At 47.1% G+C, this 20,819-nt stretch overlaps 1 protein-coding gene across 1 annotated transcript in view; it reads left to right on the top strand.

The window, feature by feature from the left end:
- Window positions 1–20,819, top strand: part of BRINP1 (BMP/retinoic acid inducible neural specific 1) — a gene marked incomplete at its 5' end in the record, with an annotated part of 62,760 nt that overhangs the window by 15,957 nt on the left and 25,984 nt on the right. Inside the window, one exon of the mRNA XM_084219620.1 lies at window positions 18,402–18,592. Coding sequence (XP_084075746.1) covers window positions 18,402–18,592 — 191 coding nt within the window. The remainder of the gene's footprint in view (window positions 1–18,401; window positions 18,593–20,819) is intronic.

Here is a 20,819-nt window from a genome sequence, read left to right as displayed (position 1 = left end):
AGAACGGCATATTTTATTCAATTTTTAAGAGCTCTCAATTTTTCATTGAGGAAGGGAAGCTGGAGCAGCCTCTGATCCGTAATCAATCAGCCTGGCCTCACAGGAAAGCTCCGAGGAAGAGCTCTTGCTCTTTGGTCCTTTATCTTCTCTGAGAACTCACAGAAATTGTATTTCTGAACGGGATTGAGTGAGGGAGAGGGAAAAGCAGAGCCAGGGCAATCCTCAACCAAATCTCACAGACCTCTGTCCTGTAGTAAATATCCTGTAGTAACTAACCCTAGGGACAGCATCCCAAACAACATTTCTCCAGTCAGAATGTTTCAGGCTTAAAAAAGATATTTAAGCACATTGTGTGGGTAAATAACTGCCTAAATACCAAATTCCTGCAGATATTAGGGGGCCTTACAAAAATCAGAAATTTTTTAACAGGATCTGCTGAAATCTGAAATGAGGCCATCCATAACATAAGCCATGAATTTATTCTCTCTGGTAATAAATCATTAGAAATACACAATGATAAAAGGAGGAATAACAGGCACGGTTCATCCAGGGATCTCAAAGCTCTTTGCAGCCATTAGAATTCTTTAGGATAGTGGAGGAAAAGGCTGGGCTTTGTTTGTTTGTTTGGAATGAATAAATTAATCATTAGTAAAATATTATGCAGTTCATCAGATATATTATTCACTAGCTATTTGTCAAAATAACAGCTCAGTCATATATCATCAGAACTAAACATTTTTAATGTGTGTATATCTAGTCCTGAGATGATATATGCAGGCTTTTGGTGTTTTAGTTATTGACCAGTTAAAGCTCCATTCCCTTGGGAGGCAGAGATGTGGAAGCTCTTGGTGAACTCAGACCATCTCTTTTTGCTGTGGTTTGGTTCAGGACCTGAAAAAAAGCAGAATACTGCATCTGGGTTTCCTTTAGGCACTGCCTCAATAGATCAGCCTTAATTCTGATGATCTCTAGCCAATGCTAGTCTACCTCAGGTAGGAAAATCCACCCCCTTATTCAAAATCAAACTGGGATCTGACTTCCCTGCATTCTTTCAGGACCAGTGTCTGACCTCAACACCAAGGTCCTCATCCCTTCTGAGTTATCTCAACTGCTCAGTGTCTCCTCAGCTCACAGCTGCTGCACAAGAGGGTTTAGGACTCCCAGCTCACTGCTCCATGTGATAAATCACACCATTTCAGAAATACTGGGGGAGAACAGAGCAGTCTTTTACCAGGTCCCTCCCAGCTCCCTCTCCTGTGCCAGCGAGCTGGACTCCTTCCAGAAGTGCCTCAGCAGAGTGAAGCTACGTGACTGACGCTCCCCAACTCCCCTTGTCAGTCGTGACCAGCATCCCAGAAGGTTGCAGCTCCTTCCAGGCCTTTATTGGAGTCAAACATTGCAGCCTCTCCCCTGGGTTTTATTAGGGAAGCTGGTGCCAAATCACCCAGCTCCCTCCTACTCGATAAAAAATGTTTATAACCCAGTAAATTCTAACATATCAGCAGCTTGTTATGGAGGGAAAAGGTCACTGGGAGAGAAAGGGGAGGAAAAAAAAAGTTACCCTTCCATTGGAAATGCTGGCTGGGTAGAGACGAAGGAGTCAGCACCAGGAAAATATCTTTTGATATGATAAAGTCTCATAATAGAAAGTGTTGCTGCAATACAGGCCTCGTTTCTTCAGATAAATATTTAATATAGATCACTAAAGATTAATCGAGTACAGAAAAGTGTCTCTCCTATGGCTGGTGTAAAGAAAACATCTCCTCGTTAATTTATTATGGAGCCTGAAATGAGAAAAAATCCTATGGAGAGAAATGCAGGGTACGGTTTCCATAGAGAAGCAGAGCACCACACCAGAATTTATTTAGTGTGTGGGCAGAAGACTTCCCAGAGCCAGCTGCAGCGTGGCGTTCGCGTGAGAAAAAATCCCCGTGTAGGAAGGAGCCTCCCAGAGCCTCTGCTCGTGTCTTGCTGCTCTGAACCCTGCTCATCCTGAAAGGTGAGACCTGAGGAGCTGGGGGCATTCAGAGCCTGTGCAATGGCAGGTGGAACATCCCAGCTGCCTCTCAGGAAAGGGCATTCAGTCCCTATGGAGTGATGGGGTGCCCCCAGCTCACTGGGAGGAGAAGACCCTCTCATCCTGGAAGCTCCTTCCTTTAGCCAGGATTCCTGATAGCCATGTCCCTCAATGGCACTGTGGCATTTCACAGTGCTGGGCAGTGAGGAATTCAGTCCATCTAGAGTGAGGGGGTGCCCCCATCTCACTGTCAGAACACCCTGGAGGCTCCTTTAGCCAGGATTCCTGATAACCATGTCCCTCAATGGCACTGTGGCATCTCACAGTGCTGGGCAGTAAGGAGTTCAGGTGCTGCTGTGGGATTCCCATCTCCCACAATGCTGGGATGTGTTCCCTCAGTTCATCTGGGATGGGTAAAGGACAGGGTCCCTCTGCTTTCTTCCCCCATCCACACAAACCATCATCCCGGCCGTTTTGCAGCATTAAATAGGACAGCAACAGAGAATAAATCGTAAATAGCAGCAGAGCCTTTGGAGTGAGGTGATGCCTCCAGCTCACTGTGAGGAGAGGAGCCCCTCATCCTGGAGGCTCCTTGTTTTAGCCAGGATTCCTGATGACCATGGATGGCTCCAAGGCACTGTGGCATCTCACAGGAGTTCAGGTGCTGCTGTGGGATTCCCATCTCCCACAATATTGGGATGTGTTCAGTTAGCAATGCAGGGTGACCCCAACGTGGGGAATAATGTGCTCTGCTGCCATGATTCAGAAGGGTGAACAATTGCTTTATTAAGCTAGGTTATATTACACTAATACTATATTAAAACTATACTAAAAAGATACTAAAGATAAACCTGTGACTCTCTGAAACAGTCACGACACAGCTTAGGCCCAATTGGCCAATTAATCTAAACAACCATCAGCAGAGTCCAATTAACAAATCACTCTTGGTAAACAATCTCTACAACACATTCCACATGTGCTAAACAAGCAGCAAGTAAAGATAAAAACTGTTTTCTCTTCTCTCTTTGTTCAGAGAATGTGAATACCACATTCAGTCAGTTCCTCTGTGATGGGTAAAGGACAGGCTCCCTCTGCTTTCTTCCCCATCCACAGAAACCATCATCCCAACCATGTTGCAGCATTAAATAGGACAGTGACAGAGAATAAATCATAAATAGCAGCAGATATGGTATGAGGGGGAAAATCAGAGTCACAGGCAAGGGAGGAGAGATAAAAGATCCAATTTCAGCTGAGACTGAAATGGAACAAAGAGTCAATGAGATGGAGAGATACATGGGGGCTGTTCCAGCTGGCCCATTCCACTGATGTGGAGCCTCTGGCACCACCAGCACCTTGTGATGAACTTGTGAACAAGGGGGTGCCTCTTGTTTCCAGCTGAAGTGGGCAGGAAAATCCAGCAGACCTCAGGAAATAAAGGAGCTCCCTCCTGAAATGTGTATTCTAGAGAGCAGAAACTGCTCTGGAGAGAAGGAGGCTGGAACATTTTTCCACCTCTCCAAGAAGCCCATCACACCATGTCTAATAGTTTCTCCAGAGGTAAAACTTTCTTTTTATCCTTGATCTTTCCCTGTGGACACCTTCCCTGTTCAGGGAACATTTTTGCCAGGCATTTGGCAAAATGTGAGTCTGCATGTTTAGCTCTCCCCAGCAGAGAGGCCGAGGGAGAAAGGCTGAATGCCACCAGTCAGACCCTTTGTGCACAGCTGGGAGGTGAGCAGGGGGATGGAGCTGGCAGGAACATGGCAAAAGCATGGCTGGAAGGGTTGGCTGCCTCCATTTCTGTGCCACATGCAGCTCTAAGGGTGTCTTCTGGCTGAACTCACAGGACACCATGAAATCCTGAACCTCTGGGACACTGGGTGCTCTCTTTGCAGTCTGCATCTCTCAAGTCTTTGCTTCCAGAACCCAAGGAACAGCCAAAATGCTAAATAATAATTTTTCTGGTTCTATCACAGGCTGCTGGACTCTGTACAGGTGCAAATGAACAGCAGCTCTAAGCTGGGACTATCTAGAAGAAACACCAACACATTTTTAATAGCAGCAAGGACTGTTGCAGCCATTTAACATGAAACTATTCTGTGTGTAGAACATTTATTTGTGGCATATGGCATGGATCCGGCCAGGAGAATTGCAACAGCTAATTATTAACAATTATCCCACCCATCCCACCCCCAGGATAACCCATGGCTGACCAGGGGCCTCTTGTTGTGTCCCCTGCAAGCACCACGACTGCACTGCAGCTCAGTCCCTGTCACCTTGGTCTCTGACTGTGCCTGTCATGCTCAGCACTCCCGCTGCAGCGAGCCACAGATATAATCTATGGAACACAAATATGATTTTATAATAAGTTTTCTATGCAGCCAGGATAAAATGCCAAACAGAATCAGAAAACAATCAGTCAGTGAAACTCAGCCCTGGTGATGAGTGCACTGCTGGGCACGGTCCAGTGCCCAGGAAGATTGAGGCTTTAAGTACAGGCACACCTGCCCTTCCAGAGACAGGGAAAAGTGGGGCAAGGAGAGACAGGCAGGAGAGGTGGGAATGCCCAGAGTTGTCTCCTGTTGGGGATAATTAAAGCAGGAACAGCATCAGAGCTGCACTAGGACACTTCAGTGGAGTTTGTGGAGATGGGATTTGGCAGCAGCTGGGCAGTGGCAGGAGCAGGGGCTGGTGCAGGGACAGATCTTGGTGAGATAAACATGCACTTGTTGTGGAGGCCTCTGGGTGCTGCTCTTGCACAGAGCCGGATCATTCATCCCTCCCACGGTTTTAGGAGCCTCCCTGCCCTCCATTAGGCTTCCAGAAGTTCGTATCAGGTTCTTTGTCCTGCCATAGAATATGGTGTGTAGGGCCTTGTGCTGTCCTGCTCTGCACACTGCAGGAGCTGGGGGAGGGAGAAATGGAAAGGAAGGCTGGGAATCATGAGGAGGGGAAGGAACTCCACCAAAAAGCAGGAGAAAGGAGAAAGTTGGATGCCTTGGTGTGGAGAGAAGCGCTGAAATGCATCCCACTGGCTGCAGCATCACTCAGCTACTCTGGGGATTTATCCCAGTCCAGAGAGGGCAAAGCTGTATCCCAAGGATAATGACCCAGCCCAGGGCAAGGAAGCATCTGTTTTTCTGTCCCTCTTCCTCCTGGCACTTGCTCAGGCACTGGGGATTGTGAGGTTTCCAGTCAGTAGGAGGAAAGATCAGGACCTGCTCTCTACCAGACTGCAAAGATATTGCTTTTTATTTTCTGTTCCTCTGGTATTTGTAAGAGCTGGGGGATTCACATTTGCTTCTTTCCTGTCTCCTTTAAGCACTCCACGCTTGAGTCATATAATTGTATAACTCACAACTTCCATTTAAAAAATAAGAATAGGCTGTCTTTTAGGATTGCGGAGGAAAGGCAGAAAATGCAAGTCTTTAAATCTCAAAACACAGAAGGCAAATAAAAAGCATTGCAGATATTGTTGTTTTGCTCAGTAGATAAATATATACATATGCATGTGCTTCTAAATTCTGGGGTTCAGCTCATTCTTTGGGAGCAGAGGCTCAGATGTGCAATAGCACAAAATCCCTAACTCAGGTGTGTGTGCATCTGCAGTTGGAGTAGGAACTGATAATTTAACCTTGCCCAAACCTCCCCTCATGGCTGTGTCAGGAGGAATACCACATATTTCATGGAATACCACAATGGTTTGGGTTGGAAGAGCCCTTAAAGATCACCCAGTTCCAATCCTCTGCCACAGGAAGGGACACCTTGGTCTCTCCTCAGCTTTTCTGCAGCATCTGATGCCCTTAGACTGAATTTTTGTCCTCAGAAGGATCCTTTATTTTAACTCCACACAGACCATGAAAGAGAGCAGCACAGGAGAGAGGGGAAGAGCCAACCCTCCAGGAGTTGCCACCCAGACCCAGCAAAGGATTCCCCCAGCACTGCCTGGGAGATGACAAGTGCCAGGGGTGTGCATCTGCTCCCTCCCACTTTTGGTCAGGTCCAACACCCTCCCTGTGGCATCACTCCAGCTCACTCCATGGCTTTTGTGTGGGATTTGGGAATCTGTGCACTGGTGATTTTTAACAGCCATATTTCTGACAGGATGCAAGGAACTGGCCTCAAGTTGCCCCAGGGGATGTTTCAGGTATTAGGAATTATGGAACAGCAGGTTTTGGAGGGGCTGCACAGGGAAGTGGTGGAGTTACCAGCCCTGGAAGGTTCAAAAACTGTGTGGATATGGCAGATAAGGACGTGGTTAATGGTGAATGTGGTGCCACCACCTTGCTGGGGGATTGTTGCACTGCATGGTCTTGGAGGTCTTCACCAAATTTAATGATTTAGTGGTCCTGTTTCTCTTCTCTGTAGCTAATGTGGGGTTATGTTTGCACATCATCAGCACCCTGAGTGAGGTGTGGAGGCAGAGATGAACTGAGCCCTGGGCAGGGAAACCAGAGCAGCAACTTCAGCCATGACCCCACACCTACTTTAGTCCTTGCTGGTGAAATACTTTGCCCTGTCTCTACATCAGTGTGGATTTTCTTCATGGTTGTGCTATATTCTGGATCTCTTCCTTGGAAAAGTTGTTCATCTCCTGCTGCTTTAGCTTCTCCATCTACAGTGACACATTTGTTTAAAGGTGCTTTGAGATCCACATATCAAAGTCACAAATAACAGCTAAAGAAAACATGACTCATGATGGGGAAATTGCCAAGCATGTGCCTGAATAACCAAGTGCCTCAGAGCTTCACAAACAGATCCCAGGAAACAAAAGCATTTGCATTCACAAGTCCCTGTTCACTAGCTAGGACAGGACAAAAATAAAGCTTTTTCTTTATGAAGTGTTGCATAAAAAGCATGGTTATCTTTTCATTGCAGGCCACTTTGCAGCATGCAAAGAGATTGCCTTTCTTCATGAGTTTGTGAATTTTTATTTTATTGCAGTCTTTTTATTTCCTCCATCAAAACATGCCTGAGTTTGAAATGGCATGACTAGGAATGAAAATTAAATACATCAAAACTGATTTTTGTAGAAATGAGATTTTGGAGCAACCAGGGAATATTCAAGGCTTTCTCACAGCTTGTGTTCAGTTTTTTTGCTAAAGAGGGATGTAGTCTGAGGAAATGGGTCACCTTTTTCCTAGAGAAAATTTCTTCAGTTTTACTGTAATTCTGAAATGTCATAGGCTTTTGGGGACTTTTTTTTTTCCTTTTTTAATCTTGAACAAAGCACAAATGGCTCTGATTACGTATAACTCGATTTTTGCTGCAGCTATACTCTGCAGCCTAATTTTTTTTAGCCCTTAACCTCTTATCTTATGCTATTTGCTAGTAATTTCAGACCCAGTCACCATCTGAATCCCATACTGACAGGGGACATCCTCTGCATGTGGATATTCCTGCTTGAATATCGAAAAGCAACCCTTGGCCAGTGGCCTGAGTGGAACAGCACAGCTTGGAAACCAAAGGGATGTGGAGCCCCAGCTCTGGGGGTGAAGGCACAGCACTGAGCATCCTGACCATGAGCAGGAACCACTGTTTTCTCCTAAACCAACTCAGAGGAAATAATGTCCCACCACGACAAAAATTAAGCGGCAGGGATCAAAGCGGGAGGGAAGCGTGGCTGTGTTTATCTACTTTAACACAGTTTTTGTTAAATTTTGCTCTCTCCTTCCTCTGCCACGTACTCCCAGAAGATTCCTGCAGGGCCCCTTGCAATGGCTGAGATGATGGAGGATGTGAGGGTTTGAGGATGTAAGGGTTTGAGGGAATGAGGACGTGGGATAAACCCACCCCTTGTGCCATTCTGAGCCTGGTGGCCATCTCTTGGATCTTTGTGCTTAGTCTGCCTGTCCTGTTGCACGTTCTCTTCCCTGCACATCCCCTTTGTGCAGCCTGGAGCACACCTTTCCATCTCAAGGGTGGCAGGGCATGGGCTGCACCCTCCTCACTGCACTTTACCTGCACAAAAACCCCCCTCAGCTGCCCTGCAGTGAAGGATGCCTGGTGGGAACAGGTGACTTTGCCAACTGGTGGCCTTCAGGCATCCCAGCCACCCACCAGCTCCTGCCTGGATGCTCAGTGTTGTCTCCATCAGCTGAGGATGACTCAGGGCCCAGGGGTGGGCGACAGGGGACACTTTCCCATCGCTGCCTGCTCTGCCCACAAGCCTGGCAGCTGTGCCCAAGTGGCTCAGCTGGGTAGAGGAGGCAGGAGCAGCTTTGTGTTTAAACATATCTTCTGTTCTTTTTTTTTCCCCCCTCCTAAATCAGTGAATTTGAGCCTTTGCCAAGTGAGCAGCACAACTGACCGGAGGAGGGGTGATAGCTCCATTTTCTAACTACAGCTCAGGTTTTGAAACATAGCTGCATGCTGTGCTGGAGAAAATTCAGTGCTTTTTTTTTGAGGAAAAGGGCAATCAAGGCTAAATTTCTGATATTACTTTCCCAGTATTGACAAATGCTGTGCTCAAGCTGCAGCAGCCAGGTACCCTCACCTGCAACGTGAGGAATGAAGGTTCAAGGGGACATTTCTCAGTTTTTTCATCTGAGCAAACTGTGAATCATGATAAGCACAGAGCAAAGTTGGGGGCTGTGGTGTCACAGGCTGAGGTTATCAGCTTGTTACAGCTAAAATTAGGAAAAAAGCCTGTGGTCCACACACACCTCTATCTTCAGGAAATGAAGCAAGTGCAATTTAATGAAATGATTTGTCCAAACTGTGTTCTTGTTACAGCCTTTGATTGGTGCTGTTGTGCTCCTCGGAGCACTGCCAGCCTCTGAGTCCACATGGTGAATTTTGGGGCTAGGGAGGCACCACTTGCTGAAAGGGTCTTTGGGGTCACAAGGGCTTCACATGGGCCAGTAGCCCCTGGGTGATTTGTTATCTGCTCTGGAAATTAAACTCTCCCTGCCTGTCTTCCATTGCAAACTTGGTTACAAAAGATTTAAATATTCTCATGTACTACTTAGCCACAAGAGGAGTGACTTCATCGAGGGTGTAATCCTCTAGAGTCCCAATAAACACATCAACATGGAAAGGTCTAGTTTGTCAGGTGTTTTTTGTGGATTTATTCTTTGTTTTGGAGTTTGGGGTTTTTTTTTGGTTGGGTTATTTTTGTGCGTTGTGTTAGTGTTGTTTGGCTTTTTCTTTGTTTTATTGGAGTTATTAGTAGTTTTTTCTTGTTTCTCCCTTTCCCCCCAAACCAATTGGTACAGCACAAGACTGCATGGTTTGGAACATCTTTTCTGTCTGTGCCACATGTTTCTATACAGCCTTATTTGTCTCAGCATCCTGTGCCAGCTTCCCTTCCAACCTGTTTTTGGCTGATCTCTGCCCTCATCCCCCTGGATTTGTGTGCAAAAGAGTGTCCAAGCAGGGAATTGAAAGAAGTGTGGAGAAGAGAACAATCATGCCAGCTATCCCACCTTTCCTCAACAACACCTCAAATTCCTTAAATGACTCAGATGTTTGCTTCAGAAGTGCTGTTCTTTGAAAGCTTCCTCTTGACAGCACCATGACATTCCAGGATCAGCTTGATTGTGAGTTCTGGGTCAAACTTCTAGAGACAGAATTCCAGGAGGCCCTGCTATGAAAAACAATATTTGTGTCATTGTTTTGCTAACCAGAGAACTCAAAATGCCTGATTGCAGATGAGTTTCTCTAGGCTATGTCAGGTATTTTAGTGGGAGAGCTGCTTCTGCTGCCCGTCCTGTGATTTTTATCCTAATTCACAGTGAAGGACTGTGTTGTCCATCTCAGAGCACAGCCTGTTGGAACAGCTTCCCCAGCAGCTTAATAAACCATGTGTGGTCTGGGTGAGCTTTCAGGGAGCAAACAGCTCCAGAGCAGAGCGTTTGTTGTTATTAATGATGTTTGTTAAGCTGTGGTGGCGTGAACAACGCCGGGAGCTCTTGGAGAGATGTCACTCCTGCTTCCAGCAGCTCCCAGCAAGCCCGTGGGAATTGCAGGGGCTCAGAGGTGCTGCCAGCCCAGTGTGGAACAGCTGAGGTGGTGTCAGCACTCATGGTGTCAGCGTGCAGGAGCACATAGTCATGGAATGATTCCATGCTTTATTGAGAGCTGTGGGTGTCAGGGGACACAGACCTAAGTCTGACCCACCATGGTTTTGAGCTGAACATGTTTCATGTTCTGTCCTTATATAACTTACATATTAATTATTGAGCTTACATTGTTCTATTTTATACATTGATTTCATCCAAGCATGCATTTCTCATGATTCCCCTCAAACCTCTAACATAGTTTCTCATGATTCTTCTCATGACTAAACAATAATTACATCTAATTGCCAAACAATGGTCATGTCTGACAATCATATCATTTATCATATCCTGATTGCACAGGTGCAGTTTCACAGGACCCAGCAAACACAAGGGCTGCCATTTCCCAGGGTTTACCAAGCCTAACTTTCTTTCTGACTCTCTGAATTTTCTATGATTTTAAAATCCTTTATTACCAATGGGAACCCCCACCAGCACATCTGCAGGGTGGCTGAGGCTGATGGAGGCTGGTGTTGGGAAGGGTCAGTGGGTGTGGGGTTTTTGGAAGGAAATCTGCACAAATAACCTTACAGGGAGAGTTGGGGAATGAATGTCCATGAGCTGTTTGTGTGGAACTGATGGGTGAGATGGAAGCATTGCAGCACCTGCCTCTGGTGGGGTTTGGGACCAGATCCACTGCAGGCTGGTGAAGGCAGCTGTGTTGAAGAAGTTCAGAAGTTCCTGTGTGTTAGTGAGGATGCAGAAATCCATGGTCTGGAGGTGATCCCAAGCAGCTGAAAGGGTAGAAACCTACTCTGCCACGTTTTCATGTGCTTGGATTTGAAGTCAGGGTTAAGAATTACAGCCACATCCTGGCCATGATCATGTTTAAGAATAAACAAACTTAATAATGATCAAATTTAATGACCTATCTTTTACCTTGTTCTTACCTCTGCTGAATCACTCTGCTTTGAGTCTCTAATAATTAATTTATTTCAGCTTTTTTCTAAATAAATAAATCTTTTGAACACCCAACAATTCCATGTTGCTTCCCAAGAGACCCAAATGCAATCCTATCCTAAGAGCAAGCACAACATTTGGAATCCCATTTGTCAGACTGGATTTTAATTCAGTGCTGGCACAACCTGTTTACCAAGGGGCTTTCAAGGTCACATGAGATTCCTCTAACTTTGAAGTAATTTTATTTCATTTTGATTTTTGCCACCGTCATGTTCTTCTGGACCTCTTTTTTACCTCCCACACCCCCTCTCTTCAAAAAAAAAAACCTCAGAGCTTTCAACTCTGTTACAATTTAATATCTTTAAGAAAATGATTAGAGAGATGAAAACAAAACTCTGGAGCAGGCTGAACTGCTTGCCAAAAAAGGAATATTTGAGGTTTCAGACCCCTGAGCCAACACCAAGCACGTGGCCAAAGGACAGACCAAGGGGAAAAGCAACAGGAGATTCTTCCTTTGTCCTTTGGAGCCAGGTGGAGGAGGAAGTAGTCCCACAGCATTGCTTAATTTCTGCCACAGGACTCTGCTGAATGATTCAAACTCTGATTGTCCTCCCCTTGTTTCAGCCCTAGCCAGGTAATGCCCTTATAGCAATAAAGCTGCTGCAGACAGCACAGCATTTATCAATAGATCAATAGTCAATTTATTTATCTCGTTCACCTGCCAGCTGTCATAAGTGAGCCTGTCTACTTGCCTGGTTGTTATGCAAAATGCTGTTGGACTTTCAGCTTAAGTGATTTCTTTTTCATACTTCTCTGGAATTAAATTTTTAGGGTTTTTTGGGGGGTTTTTTTGTGGGTTTTTTTTTCTCTCTTTCATGGCAGAGTTTCAGCCTCTGTCTAATTTGGAACTAGTTTAAATCTACAGACTGGAGGTTTTTTAAATAGATTAGGGGGGATGAGTGCCAAACCCTCACAGGAAACTAATTCTTGCAGGTCCTTTGAAAAGCTCAGCTTTGAAGAGTGACTTCTTCATGCTGGCCTAGATAGGGAAGAGGCCAAGCTGCAGAGGAAAGTGCTGAAGGAATATTGCACTGCTCAGCCTGGGGCTATCTGGCATTTGGAGGGCACAGACTGGAAATGAAATATCACTGACCCCACCACAATGGCAGATACCCTGCACAGGCTCCCATCAAGCCTGATCTGGCAGAACAAGATAAGCATTAGAGCGCTGTTGTCATGCTCAGCCCTGTCCCTTGGCTTTGTTTGCAGCATCCAGGGCTCTCAGGAACCTGGAAGAGCCATCATCCTGGGGACTGGAGATAATCAGGACTCTGCAGGCAGTGGCTGGGACAACTGGGCTGGAAAAAGGAAAGGCAGAGTGAAACAAAACCCCCAAACCAAGTGCTCTGTTGAGGGAGCATCTGGAAGGGTTCTGGAAGATTTAGGGCTAACACAGCACTTGATTCTTACCCAGACAAGGCTTAAATCTGTCTGGTTTGGTTCACACTCATTCTGACAGCTCCTGATATTTGTCTGCAGCGCACACAGACATGTCCAAAAATGTCTCTCTTAATGATGGTGAGGTGCTTGAAAGAAAACAGGGGCAGAGACACCAAAATCCCAGGGAACATCTCTCTGACATCAGGGAGTCCTGGTGACATCACAGTCAATTATGTGGGCAAGGAGAGGGCATGAAATAATGTTTGTGTCCTGCTGTTACTGCAGAGTGTGCTGCCTCCAGGAAGGCCCCTCACCTTTGGCAGCAGCTGGTGACTTTCAAGATAAATTTTATTTAAAAAAGTAAAGAGCCATGGAGCAGAAAGATGCCTTGTCCAGGGAGGGGTGGTGCTGCTCCTGTTTGAGTGTGCCCTGGGTGGGATGCTCTGAAGGATGGACATGCAGCACCTGCAGGGGCTGGGCTGTTCTGCTCAGGCTTTGTTCAGTGCCTTCCTCCTCTGCTATTTATTTTTCCTTTTTAAAACTCTCCTGATCATTATTTAACGCATTTAATTTCTTTTTTTTTTGTTTCAAGCACCAGCCCTCAAGGTCTGCGCTGAACTTATTTCCTCACTTACATGCTTTGGTTGTCTTGGCCATGTGGAGCTGGAATTTAATTTGCTGTGAATGCCCCTCTCCCTCAGACTTCCCTCCCTGGGCAGAGATGCTCCTGCCCTTGAATCCTCCTTCCTTTCTGCTGGTGCAGAGTGGGGCCTGCTTGATGTACCTATTCCAGCCTCTTGACTTTTCCTCCCTTTTCTGTCATTTTTCCCTCGTTTTTCTGTTTCCATGGAGGGTCATAGTGCTAATGAGCACTGAGACATTCCTAGTGGCTCCTCCTGCCCCTGACACGCTGGCCTTGATGGAAGCTCATTAATGCAGGTTGGAGGGGCAGTGTTTTCTCATCCTCAGCCCTATTCAGATAGAGTGTGTCCCCTTGAGGAGAGCCCTCAATCTGTGCAGGTGCCTCCCTGGGGCAGTGCTTCACCCCTCATCCCTCTTATCTCCCTTCCCCCTTCAGCACCTCCTACCCCTCTCAGCCCTTAAAGAAGCTCCTCTGTGTTTTCTCTGGAGGGCAGCTGCCCTGTGCTGGCCTGGAAGCATTTCCTGGCACAGCCCAAATTCCCTTGGGCTCTCAGCCCTGTTGGGACAGAGCCCCAACGAGTGCCTCACCCCACAGCTCAGACCTTGGCTCAGAGTTTCTCTTTATCCCATCTCTCTCAGGGATACTGACCCTTCTCCCTGCTGAGAGGTTTCTCACCTTTCCACAGCCATCCAAAGCTCCCCTGCTGGCAGAAATCCAGGTCCTTGCTTGGGATTTCCCATGAGGGTCAGAAGAGTCTCTGCTGATCCCATCTGTGCCCCCTAATCCCAGTCCAGTCTTTGCAGCTTCTTCTCCTGGAAAGCAAGTGATGCACAGGGCAATATCTCTCTTTTTTAAATGCCTCAGTAGCTGCAGAGCCTCAGCTCTGTGTCCCAGGTGGTGGCACAGAGAGGTAAAGAGTGAAAGGCAGCCCAGGATGGTTTTGTGAGGAAAGGTTCCAGTACCTTTTGTACCCATTATCCACAAATGCAAGGCCTTGGTAAATCCTCCCAAGAGGCACAAGTGGAAGGATTCAGTGGTGACAAACAGACGAGATTATTGCTTACCTAACCCAGCACTCTGAATTCATTTTGGTTGATTTTCTGCTTCTGCAGAAAATGCAATTAAATCTAGAGTTGAAAGCTAATAGAAAACCTGTTCTTGGAGGTGTTTCTTCAGAGACTTCAGGAGTTTCAGGCTGGAACGTTCCCTAAGGCCAGATCTATGCTGTTCCCTGCAAATATAATTTTTTTTTATGACCTCTATAATTCTAAATTATTTCAGTAGCCATATCTATTAATGTTAAGTCTATTTTCCAAAACTGTACCATAATCTTGGCCTCAGGTGCATCTTGCAGCAGAAGGTTCTGTAGGTTGCATGGAAGATTGCTGGAATTAGAAGTTTGCTTTCCCTGTAAAATATTGGAATTCAGTAAGCAAAGTTTAAAATGTAGTTTTTGGACATTAAAAAGGAAATTTAACAAGGCCATATCATTTTTTTCACTGTTGAGGTTGGAGCAGATGACCTCACTGGTGTTCCTTTCCTTTGTTTCCAATCCCAATGAATCAACAGCTCACAAAGAAATAAAACAGCCAAATGCTATGTAAAACCTATAAAAAAGCTTGAAAAATGTCACTAAGTAAATTCAAATAATGCATAACTTAGAAGGAATTGCAACTGGTTCATGGATATTCTATGAGCAGAAGATAAACATCTAAGTTAGTTGCATAAATTATTCATCATAACATATTTGCTCAGCTTTTCTTGTCAGCTGGGGAAGCCACACATCCTAGCACAGGGAGAGCAGAGCAGAACTGGGCTTTCACCTGCTGATGAGCCCTGGGAGCAGGGAGCCCTGGGGAGGGATGGCATCAGTAGCAGTTGGGTGGAAAAGTCTCCTTCACTGTCGTGCTTCAGAGGTGGATTCTGCTCAGGGCTCCTGAGTGGGACTGGGGCTGTCCCTGGGCAGCAGGAAAGGCTGGAGATGTGACAGTGATTTCTTTTAACCTCCTGCTTTTGCCTCCTGCCAGTGGTGTCAAAGGGTGATGATGTTGGACCAGATGTAGAGAATGAACCCACTTTTCCTTTGGACACATTGTTTATCCAAATGTCATTCTCCTTTCCTGCCTTCATTGCCCAACCCTCCCAGTTTGCCTTGTCCATCTGAATGGAGACGCTCCCAGGCTCTGGGTGCTGAGATATCCTGGAATCCTGGGGTGGTTTGAGTCAGAAGGGACCTGAAAGCCCATCCCATCCTACCCCCTGCCATGGCAGGGACACCTCCCACTGTCCCAGGCTGCTCCCAGCCCTGTCCATGGACACTTCCAGGGATCCAGGGGCAGTCACAGCTTCCCTGAAGGAGAGCAGGGATCAATACCTGACCAGCTGCACATTTCAACTCTTTGCTGCTAAATGATCTATTGCAAAGCAGCAAAACCAAACTTTCTGCACTTTATTGGGAACAGGGAACATTCCCTCAGCCCTTTCTGAAAACGTGCTGGCTCTGGGGTGTTCTGGTCCTTCCTGGCTTTATGGATACTGCAGGAAGCAGGAATAATCTGAATGTGGGCTTGAGTTTTACAGGAAGCAATAATTGTCTCTTTGGAGAGGAAGCAGAGATGGCAGTCTTCCTGTGCTTGCTAGTTGTGATCTTTCTGGTGGAACATGGATTATATTTATTATACAACCTTGCCTGTCTTTGAGCTTCCAGCTCTGCCCCTTCCCATGCAGGGCAACTGCTGGAGGGACCATTCCTTCCTCAGAGGGGATTTCCTTGTGGAGCAAGGTCTGGGATTGGAACTCTAAACTGGGATGATGCAGAAACCTCTCTGTGGTGTCAGAGAAAAACTATATGTCTTTACTTTGAAAGTTTTGTCTATCATTAAAATCAACTTTTACACAATTCTGGCACAGCAGAGAACACCCTCTGCTCCATAAAGGGAATACATTGATGATGTGTTTGTTATCTGCAGACAACTTGGGAGCCAATGGTCTGTTTCAATCACTCCTTGTGTTACAAACCCCTTGTATGGAGGGGTTTTTTTGCCTTTTGACTGAGGTTTTTCTAGCAAGGATGGATGTTTCTTCAGATTGCAAGGTTTGACACTAATGACTCTTGTAATGTAGTAGGAGGTGTGTTTTGTTTTGGCATTTTCACTTGGCTTGTGAAAGCAAGGAACTACAGAGGGGGCATTAGCTCAGGTGTAAGGAGATATTTTGAGGTAAATAGCTGGCACTTTGCTATTTTGATGAATGTAACTGCTGTCAGGCAGTGTGGGGTGTTGTGAAGGGGCACAATCAAAATAAATACCTGCATAATTACATTAAGTCAAATAATCTAACACATGCAGAGTGGACTGAGTATAGAATATAGAAGGTTTCCAGTTAGTCTTTGCTGGGTTACAGTGTGAGCTGGGTGCCTGCAGAGAGGAACCCTGTCCCAGTTCATGCCTCAGAATTATACCTGTGCCATCTAATCACACAATCCTCAAATCCAACCCCAAATCCTTTACTCTGACCAGTGGTCCCTTAACTTCTTATAGTTTTTACTGGAGCTGGCCTTTTTCTGAATTCACTTCATTCTCTTGGAAGAGTCTCCTTGGTCCTTATCTTCATTCCACTTGTTTCTGCTGAATTCAGCTCTTTCCTCATTAGCAGCACTAATTTTCTCAAAGAAGTTTACTCTTGGTCAGCTCTTGCACATGAAGGCTTCCTCTGCTTTAGCTGCTGCTGCTGAGCCACACTAATGGCTAAACAAGATTATTCCCAGAGAACACTGTTATTAAATTTCTTCTGTAACACTGGGATAATGTTAAATTTTTTCCATTTGGTATATGGGGCTGTGCTTTGGATTTTGCTGGAAAGAGTGCTGGTAGCACAGGTGTGCTGCTGAGCTGAGTTTACACAGGTCAGGGCTCTCCTGCCTCTCATCCCACCCCAGCAGGGATGAGTGCACAAGGAGCTGTGGGGGGACAAAGCCTGGAGAGCTGACCCCAGGGATGTCCCCCATGACAGGACTTTCATGCTCAGCTTGTAGGGCTGAGGAAGGAGGAGGAAAGGGGCATGTGCTGTGTGAGTTAGTTTGTCTCCCCCAGTCACCCTGATGGAGCCCTGGAGATGGCTGAACTCCAGAACTGTGATGGGAAGTGGGGAATGAACTCCTTGTTTTGCTTTATCTGCTGAACTGCTTATCTCAACTCATGACTTCTCTCACTTTCCCCCTTCTGACTCTCCTCCTCTCTAGGAGGAGTGAGTGATGGTGTGGGGCTGAGCTGCCAGCTGGGATTAAACCACAACACCTATAATCTAAATAAAATATTTGTCTCAAACCCAAGTTACAGGAATAATAGGTGGATGAAAAGTGACAGAGAAGAGAAGCCTGTGAGCTGATGGTCTGGGAGATAGCTTAAGACAGAGCAGGTGCATTGTAGGAGAATGGGTATAAATAACATCCTCTCCTTCAAGGAAGGCTTTGCTCAATATTTTTTGAAATACATTAATAGGTTTCTCATTTTTCAGGTGCTCAGCTGGTGATGTTTCAGAGGCCTGATTTTTAGATTGCAGGTGTGCAAGCTTTTCTCTAGGCATTTCCCTCTGTGTCGTTTCAAAATGGATACCTGCAATAAAGAACTGCTTTTGCAAACATTAACTTTATCTTTTTCCCAGTTGCTCTCAGTTTAAAAGCATGGATTTCAGAATCACTTTGTTGGGTTTTTTTTTCCTAAAACATGAACAAAACCTCCCTCCGCTTTCATCCTGGACTCTGCTTATATCTGGATCCATCCTTTTACATTGTTTATCTCAAAAATTGTTTTCCAAACTGCTCTTTTGCCATACTCATGGTGCTGAAAGATGAAGATGTTTGGAGAAAATGTATTTTCTTCAGCTTTGCTTTGCTAAAGTGTGCTAGGAAGGCTTGTGGGCATTAGAGATATAACAATGGTCAGTTTGGGCTAGATCTGTGGTCGAGACCATTTGCAGACAGAGACCAGAATTTGGTCCTTTATGGAGAAGTGAAAGACCCCAAAGTGTGGGAGGGTGAAAGAATCAGCCTGCTTTTATTTTAGGGCAGTCCAGCTCTTTGACAGGCCCCTCTGATGACTCCAAGGGCACCTCCTCACCAACCTGATCCTTGCAGTTTACGGTCATTGTGCAGTAATGTCTCACTTTTCCTCTTCTCCTCCCCTTCCCCTCTGTCCACCCTCGTGACCTCACGTGTGCATCCCCACGGGGGTGTCCAACAGGATTGGCCCCTTCTCCATCCTCCTCTCCCACCCCCGGTGACTCTCCCTGCCCCTGCAGACTGGGAGCCTCACCCCTGTTGTGTTCCTGTGTTGTGGCACAGGGAGTTTGCCCGTTGGAAGGTGAGGAACACAGCCATCGAGAGGAGGGACCTGCTCCACAACCCGCTGCCCCTGATGCCCGAGTTCCAGAGGAGCATCCGCCTGCTGGGCAGGAGACCCACCACGCAGCAGTTCATTGACACCATCATCAAAAAGTACGGCACCCACCTCCTCATCTCTGCCACCCTGGGAGGTAGGTGGCACCGGGGCTGGCGCTGGGGGGTGGCACTGGAATGATCCCAGTATAGCTGGATGGGCTGTGCCTGAGCTTGTCTGGCCCTCCCTGCTGAACCAAACTGCAGCACGGTGGTGTTTCACCCCAGGGACACTTTTGGTTCAGTGGGTGTGTGGTGTTCACCCCAAAAACACCTTTGGCTTGCTGGATGTGTGGTGTTTCACCCCAGGGACACTTTTGGCTCAGTGGTTCTGTGGTGTTTCACCCCAGGGACACTTTTGGCCATGGCTGTGTGGTGTTTCACCCCAGGGACACTTTTGGCCATGGCTGTGTGGTGTTTCACCCCACAGACACTTTTGGCTCAGTGGGTGTGTGGTGTTTCACCCCAAAAACACCTTGGCTTGCTGAATGTGTGGTGTTTCACCCCAGAGGCACTTTTGGCCATGGCTGGGTGGTGTTTCACCCCAGGGACACTTTTGGCCATGGCTGGGTGGTGTTTCACCCCAGGGACACTTTTGGCCATGGCTGGGTGCTGCCCTGGGCACGTGGGGACAAGTCCAGGTGTGCAGGAGCTCTGGTGGTGCTGGGATGGAGCCTCCCCCCATAGCAGGGGCTGCTCCTCGGGGTTACCTCTGGCAGAGAAGCTTTGGGGCCATGGGGAAGGAAAGGAGTGGGTTCTGCTGGAGGGTTTGGATCCAGAGCTTTATTCTGAAACCACAGCAGCTCCAGCAGAACTCCTGAGCCCGTGGCTGCAGCTCCTTTAACCCCGGGAGAGGGGCAGGGAAGAAGCAGGGAGCCACCAGCCAGGGACAGGAGGGGGTGGCTCAAGGGACAAAGGACACCTGGATGGCCCAGTGCCCCCGGGGGTGGAGGGCATCCTTTGAACCTGCCAATCACTTCTGGAATGCCAGGACTGACAGACAGTGCTGGGAGGGGAAAGGAGAGGTGACTGACACACCTGGCAGGGAAACTTCAGGGGAGGGACCCAAGGTTCTGGGGTTAACCCTGAAATCACAGCACAACAGGGTGGTGAAGGCACTGGGCAGTGCTGGAAGTGTGTCCAGTTTGGCACAGCAGGGGCTGGGGCAGTGGTGAGGGGAGCAGGGCAGCTGTCACTCTAGGACATGAAATAAAATGATGTGCACACTGGACTCTCCAAGGTAAAAAAAGAGGGAAGTTTAATTCCTGACTCCAACATTTACAGATTTCCAAAAGTGGCAGTGGATTGGAGGGTGGTAGTGCCACCTCTCCAGTGACACTGGACAAACCAACAGTCCATCAAATTTCTCCTCCTCCATACAAGAATGCAAAACAATCAGTTTTTTACATAAAGTGCATGAGAAAGTTCACTACAAGAATGTAAGCATCAAAAGGCTTAGAAGAACTTAAAGAAACCAGGGCAGCAAATCTGTTGTGAGGGAAAGCTGAGGGAGATGGGGCTGGTCAGTCTCCAGAAGAGATGATTGAGAGGAGACCTCATTAATGAGTATAATTATCTAAAGGGGGGTGCCTTGAGCATGGATCAGGCTCATCTTGGTGGTGCCAGCCACAAGGACGAGAAGAACAGGCAGAAACTGATGCTCTGAAGTTCCAGCTGAACACGAGGAAGAGAACAAATTGCCCAGAGAGGGTGTGGAGTCTCCTCACAGAAGTTATTCCTGAACCAGCTGGATGCAGCCCTGTGCCATGTGCTCTGGGATGACCCAGGGAGGCTGGACCAACCACCCCAGTGTGGTCCTCCCCAGTCTGAACCACCCTGGGACTCTGAAAGCAGTGGGGGAACAGGCCAGGCTGCAGCTCCCCCTCCCAAAGCCCACCTGTGTCCCCTTTGCAGATGAATTCAGGGGGTGAGGTGGGAGTTGTGCCCCTGTGGTGCTGCTCTGACCATGTGTGTGTCAGAGGAACACATCCCTCAGCTGGGGGACTGTCCTGCCAGCCCTGCACCACTGCCCTCAGCTTCACCACAGAACGTGCTCATCCCTCCTTTTCACAGGATGCAAACAAATGCAGGGGGAGAAAAACATCCTTTCTTGCTGGAACTGGAGGAATTTTAAAGAGCTCCAGCAAAAGGGAGTTCAAGGAGTTGGGCAGGGAGCGTGAACAGAGGGGAAGAGATGGCCAGAAGGCTGAATGCATTAACATGGAGCAGAGTTCTGGAAAAACAGCAGTTCAGTAAAATTCAAAATGTGTATGCAAGGGCTGGGGAGAGGTCTGTGTGTGCACAGAATGTGTCAGGGATGACATC

This window comes from Fringilla coelebs, assembly GCF_963513975.1.
Source record: "Fringilla coelebs genome assembly, chromosome: 21".
Lineage (NCBI taxonomy): Eukaryota > Metazoa > Chordata > Aves > Passeriformes > Fringillidae > Fringilla > Fringilla coelebs.
The sequence above is the reverse complement of the archived record's forward strand: the minus strand, read 5'-3'. Positions and strand labels throughout refer to the sequence as shown.